This window comes from Ranitomeya variabilis, chromosome 3 (assembly GCF_051348905.1).
Source record: "Ranitomeya variabilis isolate aRanVar5 chromosome 3, aRanVar5.hap1, whole genome shotgun sequence".
Classification (NCBI taxonomy): domain Eukaryota; kingdom Metazoa; phylum Chordata; class Amphibia; order Anura; family Dendrobatidae; genus Ranitomeya; species Ranitomeya variabilis.
The window spans coordinates 639858653-639875257 of record NC_135234.1 but is presented as its reverse complement, the minus strand read 5'-3'; the positions used below and the strand labels follow the sequence as shown (position 1 = coordinate 639875257).

Below are 16605 nucleotides of genomic sequence, written 5' to 3'. Positions count from 1 at the left end.
TCTGTGGTGGAAGCACACGATAAAGCAGCACAGCCAGTGGGTGTAGTGGGAGCCTCAGACCTAGATAACAGTTTCCCGCCCTCTTGCCCGAGTTCCACCTCTGGGCCTGTATGATTGGGTGTAGGGGCCGCCTTTATAGGGGCTTGAAATAGCTGCTATGTAGCAACCTGAGCTTCCTTAAAGGGACTGTGCCTGTGGTGTGCTGTCACAGCTCCTCTGCCAGAGATGACACATGTCAGAAGGGCCTCGTGCTGGAGAGCCATGGCCTCTGCTTGGGAATGAACTAGCTCCTCAGACTGGTACGCCCGGTAGCCACAGTTCATCGCTTGGCGAACCATTTACTCAGACTGTGTTTCTCGTGAATATTTTACACTGGGATGAATGAGACTGTGGAGCATTTCCCGCAGATACTTCTCTAACCAGCCAGACATTTGACACCGGGAACATCAGTCTGTTTGGTTATTTTAGAGGATTTCTACCTGATTTTTTGTCTCCATTTTTATCTGCTAATTTCTTCTCATCCATCATCTGCGAGTCTGAAGCCCAATCTGTAACCGTCAGATAGCGATGTTCATCCTGAGATGGAGACTACGGAGCGTCCCAAGAGTCCTGTCATGGATGTTCACCTCCCCGGCCGTGGAAAAGCATGTCCCACGCCGGCACCTTGGAGAATACAAGCCTGGCACATCTGATGGGGCACTGCAGCCCAACAAAGAGTTGTAAGTGGCAGTACCAGCATGTGAGGGGCTTTCTCTTATATTGTCACTTTTGTTAATACTTAGCAATCGATACCAGGAGCTGGTAGACCTGGCAAATGTTCACAGAGGGCCCCATTCAGTTTTTAGGGTCCCGACTACTGCTACCAAAGTATTCAGTTTACTTTTACTTTTTTTAACTTTTACATTTTATCGTCAGATCTTTAGAAGTTAAACCCAGTCATTGCGACCACAATGTTTCTTAAGAATCTTGCATCTTCCGTTTATGTCTCCAGGGGTTCTCAGTGAAAATTTAGGACTTACACTAAGGGATATTCCTTTCAAACAATATGCAGTCCGTTTTTTATATCCGTATGCTGGTCCGTTTTTTATGTCCGTACGCGGTCTGTGTTTTATGTCCGTATTCGGTCCGGTTTTTATGTCCATATGCAGTCCGTTTTTTAATGTCCTTATGCGTTCCGTTTTTATATCTGTATGCGGTCCTTTTTTTAAGCCAATATGCGGTCCGTTTTTTATGTCTGTATGCGATCCGTTTTTTTAAGTCCTTATGCGATCCATTTTTTTATGTCCGTATGCGGTCTGTTTTTTATGTCCTTATGTGGGTCCGTTTTTTAAAGTCCATATGCGGTCCGTTTTTATGTATTCGGTCCGTTTTGTATGTCTGTATGCGGTCCGTTTTTTATGTCCGTATGCAGTCCGTTTCTTTAAGTCTGTATGCGGTCCGTTTTTTAGGTCCTTATGCGGTCCGTTTTTTAAGTCCTTATGCGGTCCGTTTTTTTAATATCTCTATGCGGTCCATTTTTTTAGCCAATATGCCGTCCGTTTTTTATGTCCGTATGTGGTCCGTTTTTTCTGTCTGTATGTGGTCCGTTTTTTCTGTCTGTATGTGGTCCGTTTTTTATGTCCTTATGCGGTCTGTTTTTTATGTCCATATGCGGTCCTTTTTTATGTCTGTATGCGGTCCGTTTTTTATGTCCGTATGTGGTCCGTTTTTTCTGTCTGTATGTGGTCCGTTTTTTCTGTCTGTATGTGGTCCGTTTTTTATGTCCTTATGCGGTCCGTTTTTTATGTCCGTATGCGGTAAATTTTTTATATTGATATGCGGTCCGTTTTTTATGTCTGTATGCAGTTTGTTTTTATGTCCATATGCGGTCTGTTTTTTATGTCCATATGCGCTCCTTTTTTATGTCCATATGCGGTCTGTTTTTTATGTCCGTATGCAGTCTGTTTTTTATGTCCGTATGCGGGTCCATTTTTTATGTCCTTATGCGGGCCGTTTTTTTAAGTCCGTAGGCGGTCTGTTTTTTATGTCTGTATGCGGTCCATTTTTTGTATCCGTATGTGGTCTGTTTTTTTAAGTCCTTATGCGGTCCGTCTTCTTAAGTCCGTATGTGGTCCATTGTTTATGTCCATATGCGTTCTGTTTTTTATGTCCGTATGCAGTTTGTTTTTTATGTCCTTATGCGGTCCGTTTTTTTAAGTCTGTATGCGCTCTATTTTTTAAGCCAATATGCGGTCCGTTTTTTATGTCCGTGTGCGGTCCGAGTTTTAAGGACGGCAAATACGGTCAGACGCACACCCATCATATTCAATGGTAGTGCACGCATGTCGCAGACATGTCCCTTTTTAGTGCACCACAGATGAAATGCATACATGTTTTATCCATTTCATTTTTTATAAGGATAGAACAGGATGTAAAGATATCCATTATAGCCTATAACACATTCACATGTCCTGTTTTTGTAAATGGTCTGTAAAAAAAAAGGGACATGTCCGAAATTGTTCCAATTTACTGACCAAACTCGCACATGGCAATGAATGGGTTAGTGATGTAACAGACAGCACACGACACCATACATGTTGCTTAAAAACACAGACGTCTGAATTTGGGCTAAGTACGTGGCACATTGGATATTCAAATTTTAACCTGTGTTTGCCTGGAAACTTCTTAAGAAATACAATATATACTGTACACGCTGTTGTTCAAAATAAGATTTGCTTCAATATTGAAAGCTAAAATAATGCTTGATTGTGGGTCAGAAGCAAATTCTGGATTGGTGCATACAGAGATAATGGCACTATGTAAAGTGCAATATATTTTATGTACGACGCAAAATTAATAATAGGCATCTAAATTTCACAAATTATTCATAAATTAGTATTCTGGAACAATGCAGGACTAGGGTGCCAATGGTCCACCGGTGGCATTGATAATGGGGGCCCACTGTTCAGTTACCTGACCCCCATTCACAAATTCGCCTGTGCGAATATTATTATATAGTAAATCTGGGTAGTTTGTGAAATGAATGATGAGCTGTCGCCCTTGTCTGTACATGCTGCATTACCGGCGCTACTCATATAGGAGGGTGGGGGCCCACTCCTGCAGAGCGGCCCACCCGGGATTCACCTGTCCCCCGTGGGCCAGTCTGGGCCTGCTCTGAGAAGTTGATGGAAGCATCTGAGATACTGCAAATATCCATGGAGTACACTGACACAGACTCACTCGCAGTGACGTGTACTAGCAAGTCCTGCTACAAAAGATCATTTGTGCGATGTCCCGTGAGCCGTTCTCGTTGTCATCTGTCATGCATGTCTGGGATAAAGAGACTGAGCGTGGCTAAAGTAAAGTGCAGCACACAATTCTCTAGTCGTTCCTATGAACTCCCAGAATTTGTCCATGGAACTTGAAAGTATAATTCCATTTTTAACCGCATTTTGTATTTTAAAATCATTTAACATTATATATACTTTGCTATAATATTTTTAAACATTTTTTTTGTTTCTTTCAATAGTTGAGAGCTATCCTTTTTGATGGCTGATTTGAAAAACAGCAAGTTTGTGAATTTTTAATCATTTTTGTCATGACATTCACTATGGGATAAATGGAGTATTTCTAATCTGGTCACTAGAGCAGAATGTCAGCAGTAATATGGCACCTTGTACATGTACAAAACGTTGTGCTAATCTCTTTGGTTGGCAGCACCATATATATCTGCTGCATATCTTGCTAAATGGCTGCCACATGGGTTGCCCTACAGCCCGTTTATCTACACAGAAGTTTAACCCCTTCATGACCTACAGGTACATCATAGGTCGTGTTCCTGTATTTGTGCCGGAGCCCACATCTATCCCAGCACATGACAACTGACATGTGCCCCAAACAGCCGCAGGTGGAATCGCAATCCACCCACGGCTGTTAATATGTTAAATGCCAATCTCTGACAGCGGCATTTATCTTGTGTCCAGAGAAAGTGCGTCACAAGACACGCCCATCGGCTCCCATGTCACATGATCGCAGGGCGACGATGAGTTGTCATGGGTCTGCAGAAGATCCCTGTGCTTGTCATGGCTGATGTTCATTGAAGATGATGATTTCTGCAGGCTATGATAGCTCGTTCAAGTTACACAGGATGCTCACAGCAGCACGAGCAACATGTGGCCTGGCATTCTTATTCATGACCAAATCAATGTAATGCAGAGTAGTGTACCTAGAATGAAAACTAGAAGCGTTCAACTACCATAGATTATGCCACCTTACACCATAATCCTGGGAGTAGAACCGGCACGATGATGTAATGTGTGAATGGCATGCATGTTGTAATGTGGGTCCAATGTGTGTAATGTGTAGGATATGTCCAAAGTGTGTGGTGCGTGAGTGGGCAACATTTCTATTCACTATCATTGTTAGCATTGATATTCAACATATCTGCTTGCTGTCCGTGAACCTAAATAATCTTGGTCTGAATATCCAGCCTGACATAGTACAAGTGGTAGGCTGGCGTCACACTCATCGTAGGGAAATACGGTCCATATTTTACAGGCGTAATACACAGAAATGATTCCAAAACAGTGTTCCGTACTGTATGTCTTCCGTAGGCAGGGTGTGGCTGCGTATTTTACGCATTTCATCCTCCGTATGTAATCCGTATGGCATCCGTACTGATTTTTTTCTCACAACCTTGCAAAATGGACATATAATGGATCCATTGGCTCAAATATTCGTGAAAACATATATACAGTCTATATATACAGTGCCTACAAGTAGTATTCAACCCCCTGCAGATTTAGCAGGTTTAATAAGATGCAAATAAGTTAGAGCCTTCAAACTTCAAACAAGAGCAGGATTTATTAACAGATGCATAAATCTTACAAACCAAAAAGTTTTGTTGCTCAGTTAAATTTTTATAAATTTTAAACATAAAAGTGTGGGTCAATTATTCTTCAACCCCTAGGTTTAATATTTTGTGGAATAACCTTTGTTTGCAATTACAGCTAATAATCGTCTTTTATAAGACCTGATCAGGCCGGCACAGGTCTCTGGAGTTATCTTGGCCCACTCCTCCATGCAGATCTTCTCCAAGTTATCTAGGTTCTTTGGGTGTCTCATGTGGACTTTAATCTTGAGCTCCTTCCACAAGTTTTCAATTGGGTTAAGGTCAGGAGACTGACTAGGCCACTGCAACACCTTGATTTTTTGCCTCTTGAACCAGGCCTTGGTTTTCTTGGCTGTGTGCTTTGGGTCGTTGTCTTGCTGGAAGATGAAATGACGACCCATCTTAAGATCCTTGATGGAGGAGCGGAGGTTCTTGGCCAAAATCTCCAGGTAGGCCGTGCTATCCATCTTCCCATGGATGCGGACCAGATGGCCAGGCCCCTTGGCTGAGAAACAGCCCCACAGCATGATGCTGCCACCACCATGCTTGACTGTAGGGATGGTATTCTTGGGGTCGTATGCAGTGCCATCCAGTCTCCAAACGTCACGTGTGTGGTTGGCACCAAAGATCTCGATCTTGGTCTCATCAGACCAGAGAACCTTGAACCAGTCAGTCTCAGAGTCCTCCAAGTGATCATGAGCAAACTGTAGACGAGCCTTGACATGACGCTTTGAAAGTAAAGGTACCTTACGGGCTCGTCTGGAACGGAGACCATTGCGGTGGAGTACGTTACTTATGGTATTGACTGAAACCAATGTCCCCACTGCCATGAGATCTTCCCGGAGCTCCTTCCTTGTTGTCCTTGGGTTAGCCTTGACTCTTCGGATAAGCCTGGCCTCGGCACGGGAGGAAACTTTCAAAGGCTGTCCAGGCCGTGGAAGGCTAACAGTAGTTCCATAAGCCTTCCACTTCCGGATGATCCTCCCAACAGTGGAGACAGGTAGGCCCAACTCCTTGGAAAGGGTTTTGTACCCCTTGCCAGCCTTGTGACCCTCCACGATCTTGTCTCTGATGGCCTTGGAATGCTCCTTTGTCTTCCCCATGTTGACCATGTATGAGTGCTGTTCACAAGTTTGGGGAGGGTTTTAAATAGTCAGAAAAGGCTGGAAAAAGAGATAATTAATCCAAACATGTGAAGCTCATTGTTCTTTGTGCCTGAACTACTTCTTAATACTTTAGGGGAACCAAACAGAATTCTGGTGGGTTGAGGGGTTGAATAATAAATGACCCTCTGAAAAAACTTTTCCCAATTTAAAAAAAAAATAAACAAAGAAATAACATTCTTTTTTGCTGCAGTGCATTTCACACTTCCAGACTGATCTACAGTCCAAATGTCACAATGCCAAGTTAATTCCAAATGTGTAAACCTGCTAAATCTGCAGGGGGTTGAATACTACTTGTAGGCACTGTATATATATATATATATATATATATATATATGTATATATATATATATATATATCATTAAGACACATACATACACAATTGCTGGCTTTTGCCATCTCCTTCCCAAACCCGACAGGATATGAGACATGGATTACATACAGTAAACCATTTCATATCCCTTTTTTTACATATTCCTCACTACTAATGTTAGAAGTGTCTGTGTGCAAAATTTGGGGGCTCTAGCTGTTAAAATAAAGGGTTAAATCACGGAAAAAACTGGCGTGGGCTCCGGCGCAATTTTCTCCGCCAGAGTGGGAAAGCCAGTGACCGAGGGCAGATATTAATAGCCTAGAGAGGGACCATGGTTATTGCCCCCCCCCCCCCGGTTAAAAACATCTGCCCCCAGCCAACCCAGAAAAGGCACATCTGGAAGATGCGCCTATTCCGGCACTTGGCCACTCTCTTCCCACTCCCCTGTAGCGGTGGGATATGGGGTAATAAAGGGTTAATGCCACCTTGCTATTGTAAGGTGACATTAAGCCTTGGTAATAATGGAGATGTGTCAATGAGACACCTATCTATTATTAATCCAATAATATTAAAGGGTTAATAATACACACACACACACACATTAAGAATAAAGTATTTTATTGAAATAAAAACACACATGGGGTTGTAAAATCTTTATTGTACACTTAATCCACCTGAAGACCCTCGTTCTGTAAAAGAACAAAAATAAAAAAACAATAATATCCCATACCTTTCCGGCGCTCAGTCACGTCCCACGCTGTAAATCCATCTGAAGGGGTTAAATAATTTTACAGCCAGGAGCTCTGCTAATGCAGCTGTGTTCCTGACTGTAAAATCTGGGGAATTAATTGAAAGCAGGGGAAGGTAGCATGGTAGACTTGCGCTGCTGCACCCCCTGCTGGTATAAACTCATATGAACTCTGGCGTGGGAATTTTTCTGACTATTTTCTCACCCTTTTCTGGGGTGGCTGGGGGCAGATGATTTTAGCCAGGGGGGGGTCCTATAACCATGGTCCCTCTCTAGGCTAGGATATGTAAAGAAAAATAAGGGATATGAAATGGTTTACTGTATGTAAACCATGTCTCATATCCTGCCGGGTTTGATAAGGAGATAGCAAAAGCCGGCAATTGAATTACCGGCTTTTCTGCTATCTAGCGCTGTATGAAATATAAATATATATATACTAGATTGTGGCCCAATTCTAACGCATCGGGTATTCTAGAATATGCATGTCCCCGTAGTATATGGACAATGATGATTCCAGAATTCGCGGGCAGACTGTGCCCGTCGCTGATTGGTCGAGGCAACCTTTATGACATAATCGTCGCCATGGCAACCATTATGACATCTACGTCGATACTGTGCCCGTCGCTGATTGGTCGAGGCCTGGTGGCCTCGACCAATCAGAGAAGCGGGATTTCCATTATGACATCATCGCCGCCATGCTGTGCCCGTCGCTGATTGGTCGAGGCCTGGTGGCCTCGACCAATCAGAGACGCGGGATTTCCAGGACAGACAGACAGACAGAAAAACCCTTAGACAATTATATATATATAGATATATATGTGTCTCACTGACATATATATATATATATATATATATATATATATATATATATATATATATATACCTATACTATGTGTAGACATTTATTCTATCTATTCTAACCTGTCAGTGTGATTTTACTGTACACCACACTGAATTGCCGGCTTTTCTCTAGAACATCGGTGCGTATTTCTCGCAAGTCACTTTGATGGTCCGTGTGTAATCTGTATTTTTCTCAACCCCATAGACTTTCATTGGCGGAATTTTTGCGCAATATGCTGAAAAACGCAGCGATTTTCTACGCCCATAAAATACGGCAGAGAAATATACGGCAGATAGGAGCTGCCCCATAGAAAATCATTGGTCTGTGTGCAATGCGTAGTTTTTGGCCTCTCATATGTCCGTAAAACTCTATGGTGTGACACCGGCCGTAGGTGTTCAATGTGTACGCAACTTGTGTGTGGTGTATGACCAATGTGTGAGTGCTATATATGTGGCATGGGGCCTACCCGAGAGAAAGGTGATGCATAGAGTAGTCAATTTAACATTTATTTTAATGATTATTTTGTATGATAGTTATTATAAATGAATACGCTTAAATTTACAGCAGCAATAGGAGCCTACGTATTTAGGAGAATTATTAAATGACCTAGGTAAGGATTTCTGCTCACTGTAAATCGTCTGAGGGTCACGCACACATTTCTATAATGGGATCTGAAATTCCAGCCAGGCTGTGTGAAAATTCCTCGAGCCATGTGTCTTTCGTTTGATTTGCAAGTCAGTTAATGGAGCTTACAAGAGCTGTAGTCCTTCTGGCTATACTGATCATGTAGAAAGTGAAGAAAGCGGTCAAATTCTCACTCCCTCAGCCTCCTAAAAAAAATAAATGAATAATGTTTGGCTAAGTGCACATAGGTACAGGCACAGAAGGGTAGACCTCCCAACTTTTAAAGACAGGAACAAGCACACAGAAATAGCGCCCCTACTGAAATCCCATACATTCATTATCCCCCATAGAGTGTGATGACCCCCAAAATGCCCCAATAAACAATGATACACCCACAGTGAATTCCCCACCACAATTTGCCCCCACTGTCCCCCCTCCCCAGCACGCACAACATGATGACTCCACAGTGTATCAAAGGCTTATGCCCCTACTGTGTCCCCAGCACAGTATGAGACCTTCTTAGTTGCCACAATACAATATGATGCCCCTATAATGCCCCACAGTATGAAGCCCCAACAATTGTCACTAAATTTGAGGTGCTACAGCGAATTACCTTCTCCCACAGTTCCTCTCATAAATACTGACGAAATAAAAAAACAAACAAAAAAACACTACTCACCTAGCCCTGTTCCCCCGATGCGCTGCACCAGTCTGTGCTGTGTATGGAGTGAGCGCTGGACTGCAGGCGCGATATAGTGATGTCATCGTGCCTGCTGTGCTGCGCCTCAGATAGACAAGCTGATTGGAGGTGCAGGGAGCTGACAGCTCCTTGTTCTCCCATTGTATTCAACTTAATCTGCATCCCGAGAATGCAAATATGGTTGAAATCGAGATGCCAGGCTGGGCATTGAGCGTCACTGCCACGTGGCCACTATTAGATTCATCTGGATCAGGCTCTAAATATCCAGGTGTTTGCTGTCAAACTAATTGTATACAGATGAGCGGAGATGGTTTTCAGGTGCAATCTCTTCACCCTAATCCTGATTTTAATAAGTACATAACAGCCTTCAGGTCTTCTTTAAGGTGCTATCCAGGATTAGAAAAGCTTGGTTGCCTTCTTCCAAAAACAGCGCCACACCTGTCTATGGTTTGTCTGAGGTATTGCTACTCAGTTTTATTAAGCTTTATTATGCATGGGATTCAGCTCCAACACTGCACAAAACGTTTAGACAGTTATGGAGATATTTTTATAAGAAATGTGCCATGCTTTTCTAATTTTTGACAACACCTCTAACAGCTACCAATCGTCCCTGATGGGTTTGTCCCACTGTCACGGAAGATCAAGGCTATGTCTTGCCTTTCACGGTGTCTGTGCCAACTCCTGCAGTGAAGACTTATCTTGTCTTCACTGCAAGTGTTTCTCTCTGCTCTGGTTATATTTCCAGTTGTGCGCAGATAAAGTGTTATCCAGGCACACTCGAATCGTAATCGAGTATTTTCAGCGTGCTTGAAAAAAAATGCTTGAGTCACCGCAGCTGCATGTCTCGCAACTGCTCAACAGCCGCAACACATGCCGGGATTACCTAAGGAACGGGCAATCCCTACATGTGTTGTGACTGTCGAACAGCCCTACAGACTGGAAAAAAAAAACAGAAATGTAGTATTTTTTGCAAATTTATTAAAAAAGAAAAACTGAAATATCACATGGTCATAAGTTTTCAGATCCTTTGCTCAGTATTGAGTGGAAGCACCTTTTGAGCTAGTACAGCCATGAGTCTTCTTGGGAATGATGCAACAAGTTTTTCACACCTGAATTTGTGAATCCTCTGCTATTCTTCCTTGCAGATCCTCTCCAGTTCCGTCAGGTTGAATGGTGAACGTTGGTGGACAGCCATTTTCAGGTCTCCCCAGAGATGCTCAATTGGGTTTAGGTCAGGGCTCTGGATGGGCCAGTCAAGAAAGGTCACAGAGTTGTTCTGAAGCCACTCCTTTGTTATTTTAGCTGTGTGCTTGGGGTCATTGTCTTGTTGGAAGGTGAACCTTCAGCCAAGTCTGAGGTCCAGAGCACTTTGGAAGAGGTTTTCATCAAGGATATCTCTGTACATGGCCGCATTCATGTTTTCTTCAATGGCAACCAGTCGTAGTGTCCCTGCAGCTGAAAAACACCCCCATAGCATGATGCTGCCACCACCATGTTTCACTGTTGGGATTGTATTGGGCAGGTGATGAGCAGTGCCTGGTTTTCTCCACACAAACCGCTTAGAATTATCACCAAAAAAGGTCTATCTTCAACCAATCAGACCAAAGAATCTTATTTCTCATAGTCTGGCAGTCCTTCATGTGTTTCTTAGCAAACTCTGTGAGGGCTTTCATATGTTTTGCACTGAGGAGAGGCTTCCATCGGACCACTCTGCCATAAAGGCCCAACTGGTGGACGGCTGCAGTGATAGTTGACTTTGTGGAACTTTCTCCCATCTCCCTACTGCATCTCTGGAGCTCAGCCACTGTGATCTTGGGGTTCTTCTTTACCTCTCACCAATGCTCTTCTCCCACGATTGCTCTGTTTGGCTTGACGTGCAGGTATAGGAAGACGTCTGGTGGTCCCAAACTTCTTCCATTTAAGGATTATGGAGTCCACTAGGCTCTTAGGAACCTTGAGTACTGCAGAAATTCTGTTGTAACCTTGGCCAGATCTGTGCCTTGCCACAATTCTGTCTCTGAGCTCCTTGGCCAGTTCCTTTGACCTCATGATTCTCATTTGGTCTGACATGCACTGTGAGCTGTGATGTCTTATATAGACAGGTCTGTGCTTTTCCAAATCGAGTCCTGTCAGTTTAATTAAACACAGCTGGACTCCAATGAAGGAGTAGAACCATCTCAAGAAGGATCACAAGGTAATGGACAACATGTGACTTAAATATGAGTGTCTGAGCAAAGGGTCTGAATACTAATGACCATGTGATATTTCAGTTTTTCTTTTTTATTAAATTGGCAAACATTTCGGTTTTTTCAGTCAAGATGGGGTGCAGAGTGTACATTATTGTGAAAAAAATGAACTTTTTTGACTTTACCAAATGGCTGCAATGAAGCAAAGAGTGAAAAATGTAAAGGGGTCTGAATACTTTCTGTACCCACTGTAACCATGTTATGCTATAAAGCAAGGGCGGACACAGACATTAGATGGTCCCTTTGAAAAAACAGTATATGGACCCTTGCAGTCCAATAGCTCATCATAATGTACAATTCCACCTGATTTGGAGCTGGATGTGGCCCCCTTACAACTTGGGCCCCGATGCAGTTACACCAATTGTATGTCCAGCCTATCCTTAAGAAAACAGGCCAAAAATATCTGATCAGTGGGGATCCAAGCTACCCCATCCATCAGCTGAATGAGGGGGCTGTGTCTCCTTCATTATTTACCAGGTAAAGCGCCATACATTTGGTTGTGGCTGTTCCAGGTACTGCAGCTTCGTCTCATCTGGAATAAGACTGAGCTTGTGTGAGTTGCAACACCTGGGAATCGGACCACCGTCAGAAAGGTCCTAATTCCCTACTCTAAGGGCTCGTTCACACGACCATATTTTTGGTCCGAGTGCTATCAGTGAAAAAAACAGACAGCATTTGGCCCAATGTTATTTAATGGGGCAGCGCAGATGAGCGTTTTTTATCACTGACCAAATCTGCATGTGAAATAAATTGCAGTATACACTAGTTTCCTCTGTAAATCGGATGAGACTCAGCCATTCATGTCTAAAGTTGTGTGAAAAAAATAATATGCAGCATAGAGACAGAGTATAGGATCCGAGTTTTACGGATACATTGCAGTTCTGTAACATATGTGAGTATAAATGGTCTTATAAATGTTAAAAAACTGCTGTAAAAAAAGTAATGAATATTATGAAGCATCGTTCAGCATAATCTATCAATAATTTGGGTAATTTATGATTGAATATGAAATGATATTATCACATTGTATATATTAGGTTTCATATTGTAAAAACATCAAGAACCTTGTTGGATGTCAGCAGGGACCTTGTTTAGGATAGTCCTGGCCACGTCAGCCTTGACGTTGAAAGGCAGACAGACATTTCCACTTAAAAGACGAGAAAAACCAGAACCAATGAAGCTGTTTACTTTTCACATTCTTTGAAGAACATGAACGTATTCATCAGACTAGATCCGGAGAAAATCAGTTCTAATAGTTGTAGAAAGAAAAATGTTCTTGTTGATTTATCTAGAATGTTCTGTAAGAGTGTCGCCATTATTTACCACAAATGACGGCGTGCCGCAGCGCTACTACACCTGGATATGCGGAAAATCGAGAAGATGGCAGTCACTCACATATTGTATCATACCGTGCTATTAGTAAGAGCAACTACGGAGGAATGAGGAGTGCAGGTCAATCTGACAGCTCACTGCTTCAGCAGGAAATTTAAGGGGGTTATCCAACTTTTACATAAAAAGACATACTGGCAAATGTTTAAAGCCAAACACTCCTCAGCTCTCCATTTCCCAGTGATGTAGTGCTAACACTCCTCTGGTTCTCCTGATTCTGTGTACTAGAAGCCACAACGTGACCCCAGCACCAAATTAGCACCTAGAGGGGTCTTGTGTCACCTTACAAACCTCATGGCTCCGGATGCCACTGATTGGCTGCAGCTGTCACATGCTGAACACTTTTCTGCTGCAGGAACGAAAAGGTAAGTAGTGTTTTGGTTTAAAACCTATATTAAATGTATGATCGTCCCTTTAAAGTGTACCTGGCATTTCAGCTGATTTCCTAATAAACTGCCCTGTCTATTAACACTACATTAAACATAACACTCTTTCTGGCCATTATATGTCTGGTATCCTGCTTTTTTTCACCAGTTTTCTTGTCTGTATGCCCTCTCTCTAATTTTTGTTGTTGTCCGAACTGATGGGTTGGGACTAGCTGTAATGATGTCTCCCATACACAGTACACACATACATGAACAATTGCTGCTTTTCAGTGTCTATGTAGCACATATATAGAGGCTGTAGTATGGAGGACTTTAAACAGCAGTACTGAGCAGTTTAGCTGTGAATCCAGCTCTGGGGTGAGTTACACCTACTAGTAAGCAGCATCAAGGGTCTGTGTGCAGCTGTACCATTCTTTTTGACTACTTCTCAACTCTGCTTCTCCCTCCTCTACTCTGTTCAATAGGCAGCTCTAATCTTAACCCTCTGTGAGCTGGCACTTAGTTACATACTGTAGGTTTAAAAGTGACATAGGTCCAACAAGTTCAACCTTTCTCCACCAGTTATACATTTTGTAGATTATTTATAACCCACAATGCCATTTTTTAGTCAGAAAGGCATCCAGCCATTTTTGGGAAAACTAATGCAGTGTCTACCATTACTATATCTTGGTGTACAGCTATCCACAGTCTGACTGCTCTAACTGTAGATAACCCTTTCCTATTTATATGCTGGAATAGCCTTTCCTCAACACATAATGAGTGCCCCCGGGTCCTTTGTAAGGTCCTTGGAAGGAATAAGTCATGCGCCAGGCCTTTGTACTGACCACACATGTATTTATACACGTAAATGACATCTCCTCTGAGACCTCTTATTTCTAAGCTAGACAAGCTCAACTTTTCCAACCTTTCGTCATATGAGAGACATCCATCCCTTGTAATAATCTAGTTGCCTGCCTTTGAACTGACCTTAACTAAACAATATCCTTTTTTAAAATGTGGAGCCCAAAACTGGATTCCATATTATAGCTGTGACCATAGAAAGGATTTATAGATGGGTCGTTGGATTTTATCTCTCTTTTTATACACCCTAAAATCTTGTTTGCTTTTGCCGCTGCTGCTTGGCATTGAGTACTGCTGCTCAGCTTACTTGTAACCAGAATACCCAAGTCCTTCTCCTGTTCTGTAGTCCCGTACAAACAACTTCACCTTTAATTGGACGCCCCTCAGAAGGGCCACGGACCGGGTCTGGCCACCGTGACATCCCCAGAACCGAGAGAGAGATAGACCCGGTACCGAGTACCCCATTGCCCTAACATGGGGGCGATCCATTTGCCCATTCAGTCATCTTATCCAGATCATTTGTTATATTATATTGTCAAGCTGAGTTTTCATTATCCTACAGAGTTTTGTGTTATCAGCAATGACTGACACTTTACTCTCAATCTCATCCCCAGGATCATTATTAAAGAGATTCAAAAGAATCGGGCTTAATACTGATGCTTGTGGTCCCTACCACTGGTTTTAGCCTATTTATCGGGCATAGACAGTTTGTTGGTGAATATGGATGAAAAGCACAATTAATACCTCCGCCTTCTCCGTGTACTCTCACAATATAATACTACGATAATCTTTCAAGGGGCCGATCCAATCGGATTTTTTGTTTTTGGCCTTTACTGCATATATGTATAAAAAATGTTGGAATTTATTTCAATGTCGCTGGCTATTTGTTTCTCTGTAGATAACTTTACTAGCTTGATTTCTTTTTTGCCTTTTTTATTTATCCATAATGGTTTGTGCAGCTCCCCAGAGTCCTGGTCGTTGCAGTACTGTGGCTCCGCCACTAAGGGGAGCCATGGTGCGTTCGATGGCACTGAAGGAGTTCCTCCAATCAGGTATCACAGACACCAATATGTTTCACAGCTGGGCCTCCGGGGGGAGCTAAGGGTGCTATTCATTAGGCCACTCCCCACCATAGTGGGTAAACTGGGGGTCAGGCAGGAAGTTAGTAGAGAAAGCTGACTGGATCGAACGAAGCAACACCTAGTGAGAGAGGGTGTTGTGGAGGAAGAGACAGAAGGGTCTCTGCCAGGGGTGGGATCCTGGCAGAGGCTTGGCATTGAAAGAACGTAACAGGACCGTGCCTGCTCAGAATAGCGGCGGTGCCCTAAGAAAGGATTAGAAGCGAGATAGATTGTGCTGAGTGAGAAACGAAATCAAGCAGAAGGAGAATACCAGCAGGGGTTTTGTTGAAAGAGGCAGCACCTTGCTGAGGCGCATTACCGGTGGCCGGAACGCCGAGGGAGTGGAATAATATACAGCTTTAAGCCATACTCCAAACAGCGGCAGGACAGTCAGTCTCAGGCGGGCTGTCTACCACATATCACCTATGAAGTCTTGGGGGGCAATTGCGGGAGAGGGGCGTCTCTAGGGTCCCGGAAGAACTCCAGGCCTACCTGACAAACGGGTGCCGTTCTTACTGTAACATCAGGAAGGGACGGAAGATTAGCAGAAGATCAGTTAATCGAGTTGTGAGGGAACTTAAGAAACAGACACAACAGTTGTGGGGTACTTTCCGTAAGCACAGCAGGGAAGGACTACAACACAAAGCGCTAAGAAGGAAGGCACTGATTTCCACCTGTGAGGAGAACTCTGGAGGTGCCATTGGACCGGCCGGACTTGCGCAGCCTGGTGGACCGGATTCCGGACTGAGGACCGAGAGATCTCCAGTAAAGAGGTAAAGAGACTGCAACCTGGTGTCCTCGTTATTTACCGCGACCTGCACCCCACAACTGCACCGCTACACCACCGTTAACAGCACCTATAAGCAACGGACGTCCCCCACTGACAGACAGGGCCACGGACCGGGTCTAGCCACCGTGACAACCCCAGGACTGAGATCCCAGAGGCCCGGCTCCGGGTACCCCTCGGCCCTGCGGCGGTGTGGGGGCGCTCCGCAACTTGGCGTCACGAACAGGATCTACTTAAGCCTGAAGAATCAGGTCATGTGTGCCTTGGAACTGTGATTTATCGTGCTTGGACTGTGCTTTATTACAAGGACTGTGTGTTGCCACTTGCCGCCAGAAGTTCCCGCCAAAACCGCCGCCATTACAGCGCTAAGGAGAGCGCAGGAGAAGAAGAAGGGCGTGGAAGTGGGCGTGAACAAGCTGAAGAGCGCGAAAGACAATGGCCGCCCAGTCTAAATATCTCGGCCCCTTGAGGACGTGTCCGTCAGCAGCCGAGATCCGCCTCCTGATCCTCAATGGTGGGCAGAGACAGAGAAAACGAAACCGCCCACGAAGGAGAGAGCGGGAAAAGGACCAGGAAG

General features: G+C 43.7%; 1 protein-coding gene across 1 annotated transcript in view; it reads left to right on the top strand.

Annotated features, from left to right (window-relative positions):
• The first annotated feature begins 204 nt into the window (after positions 1-204).
• The window catches only part of GLS2 (glutaminase 2), a 132519-nt gene continuing 116118 nt past the window's right edge, over positions 205-16605 (top strand). Inside the window, exon 1 of the mRNA XM_077297610.1 lies at positions 205-719. Coding sequence (XP_077153725.1) covers positions 568-719 — 152 coding nt within the window. The 5' untranslated portion in view covers positions 205-567. The remainder of the gene's footprint in view (positions 720-16605) is intronic.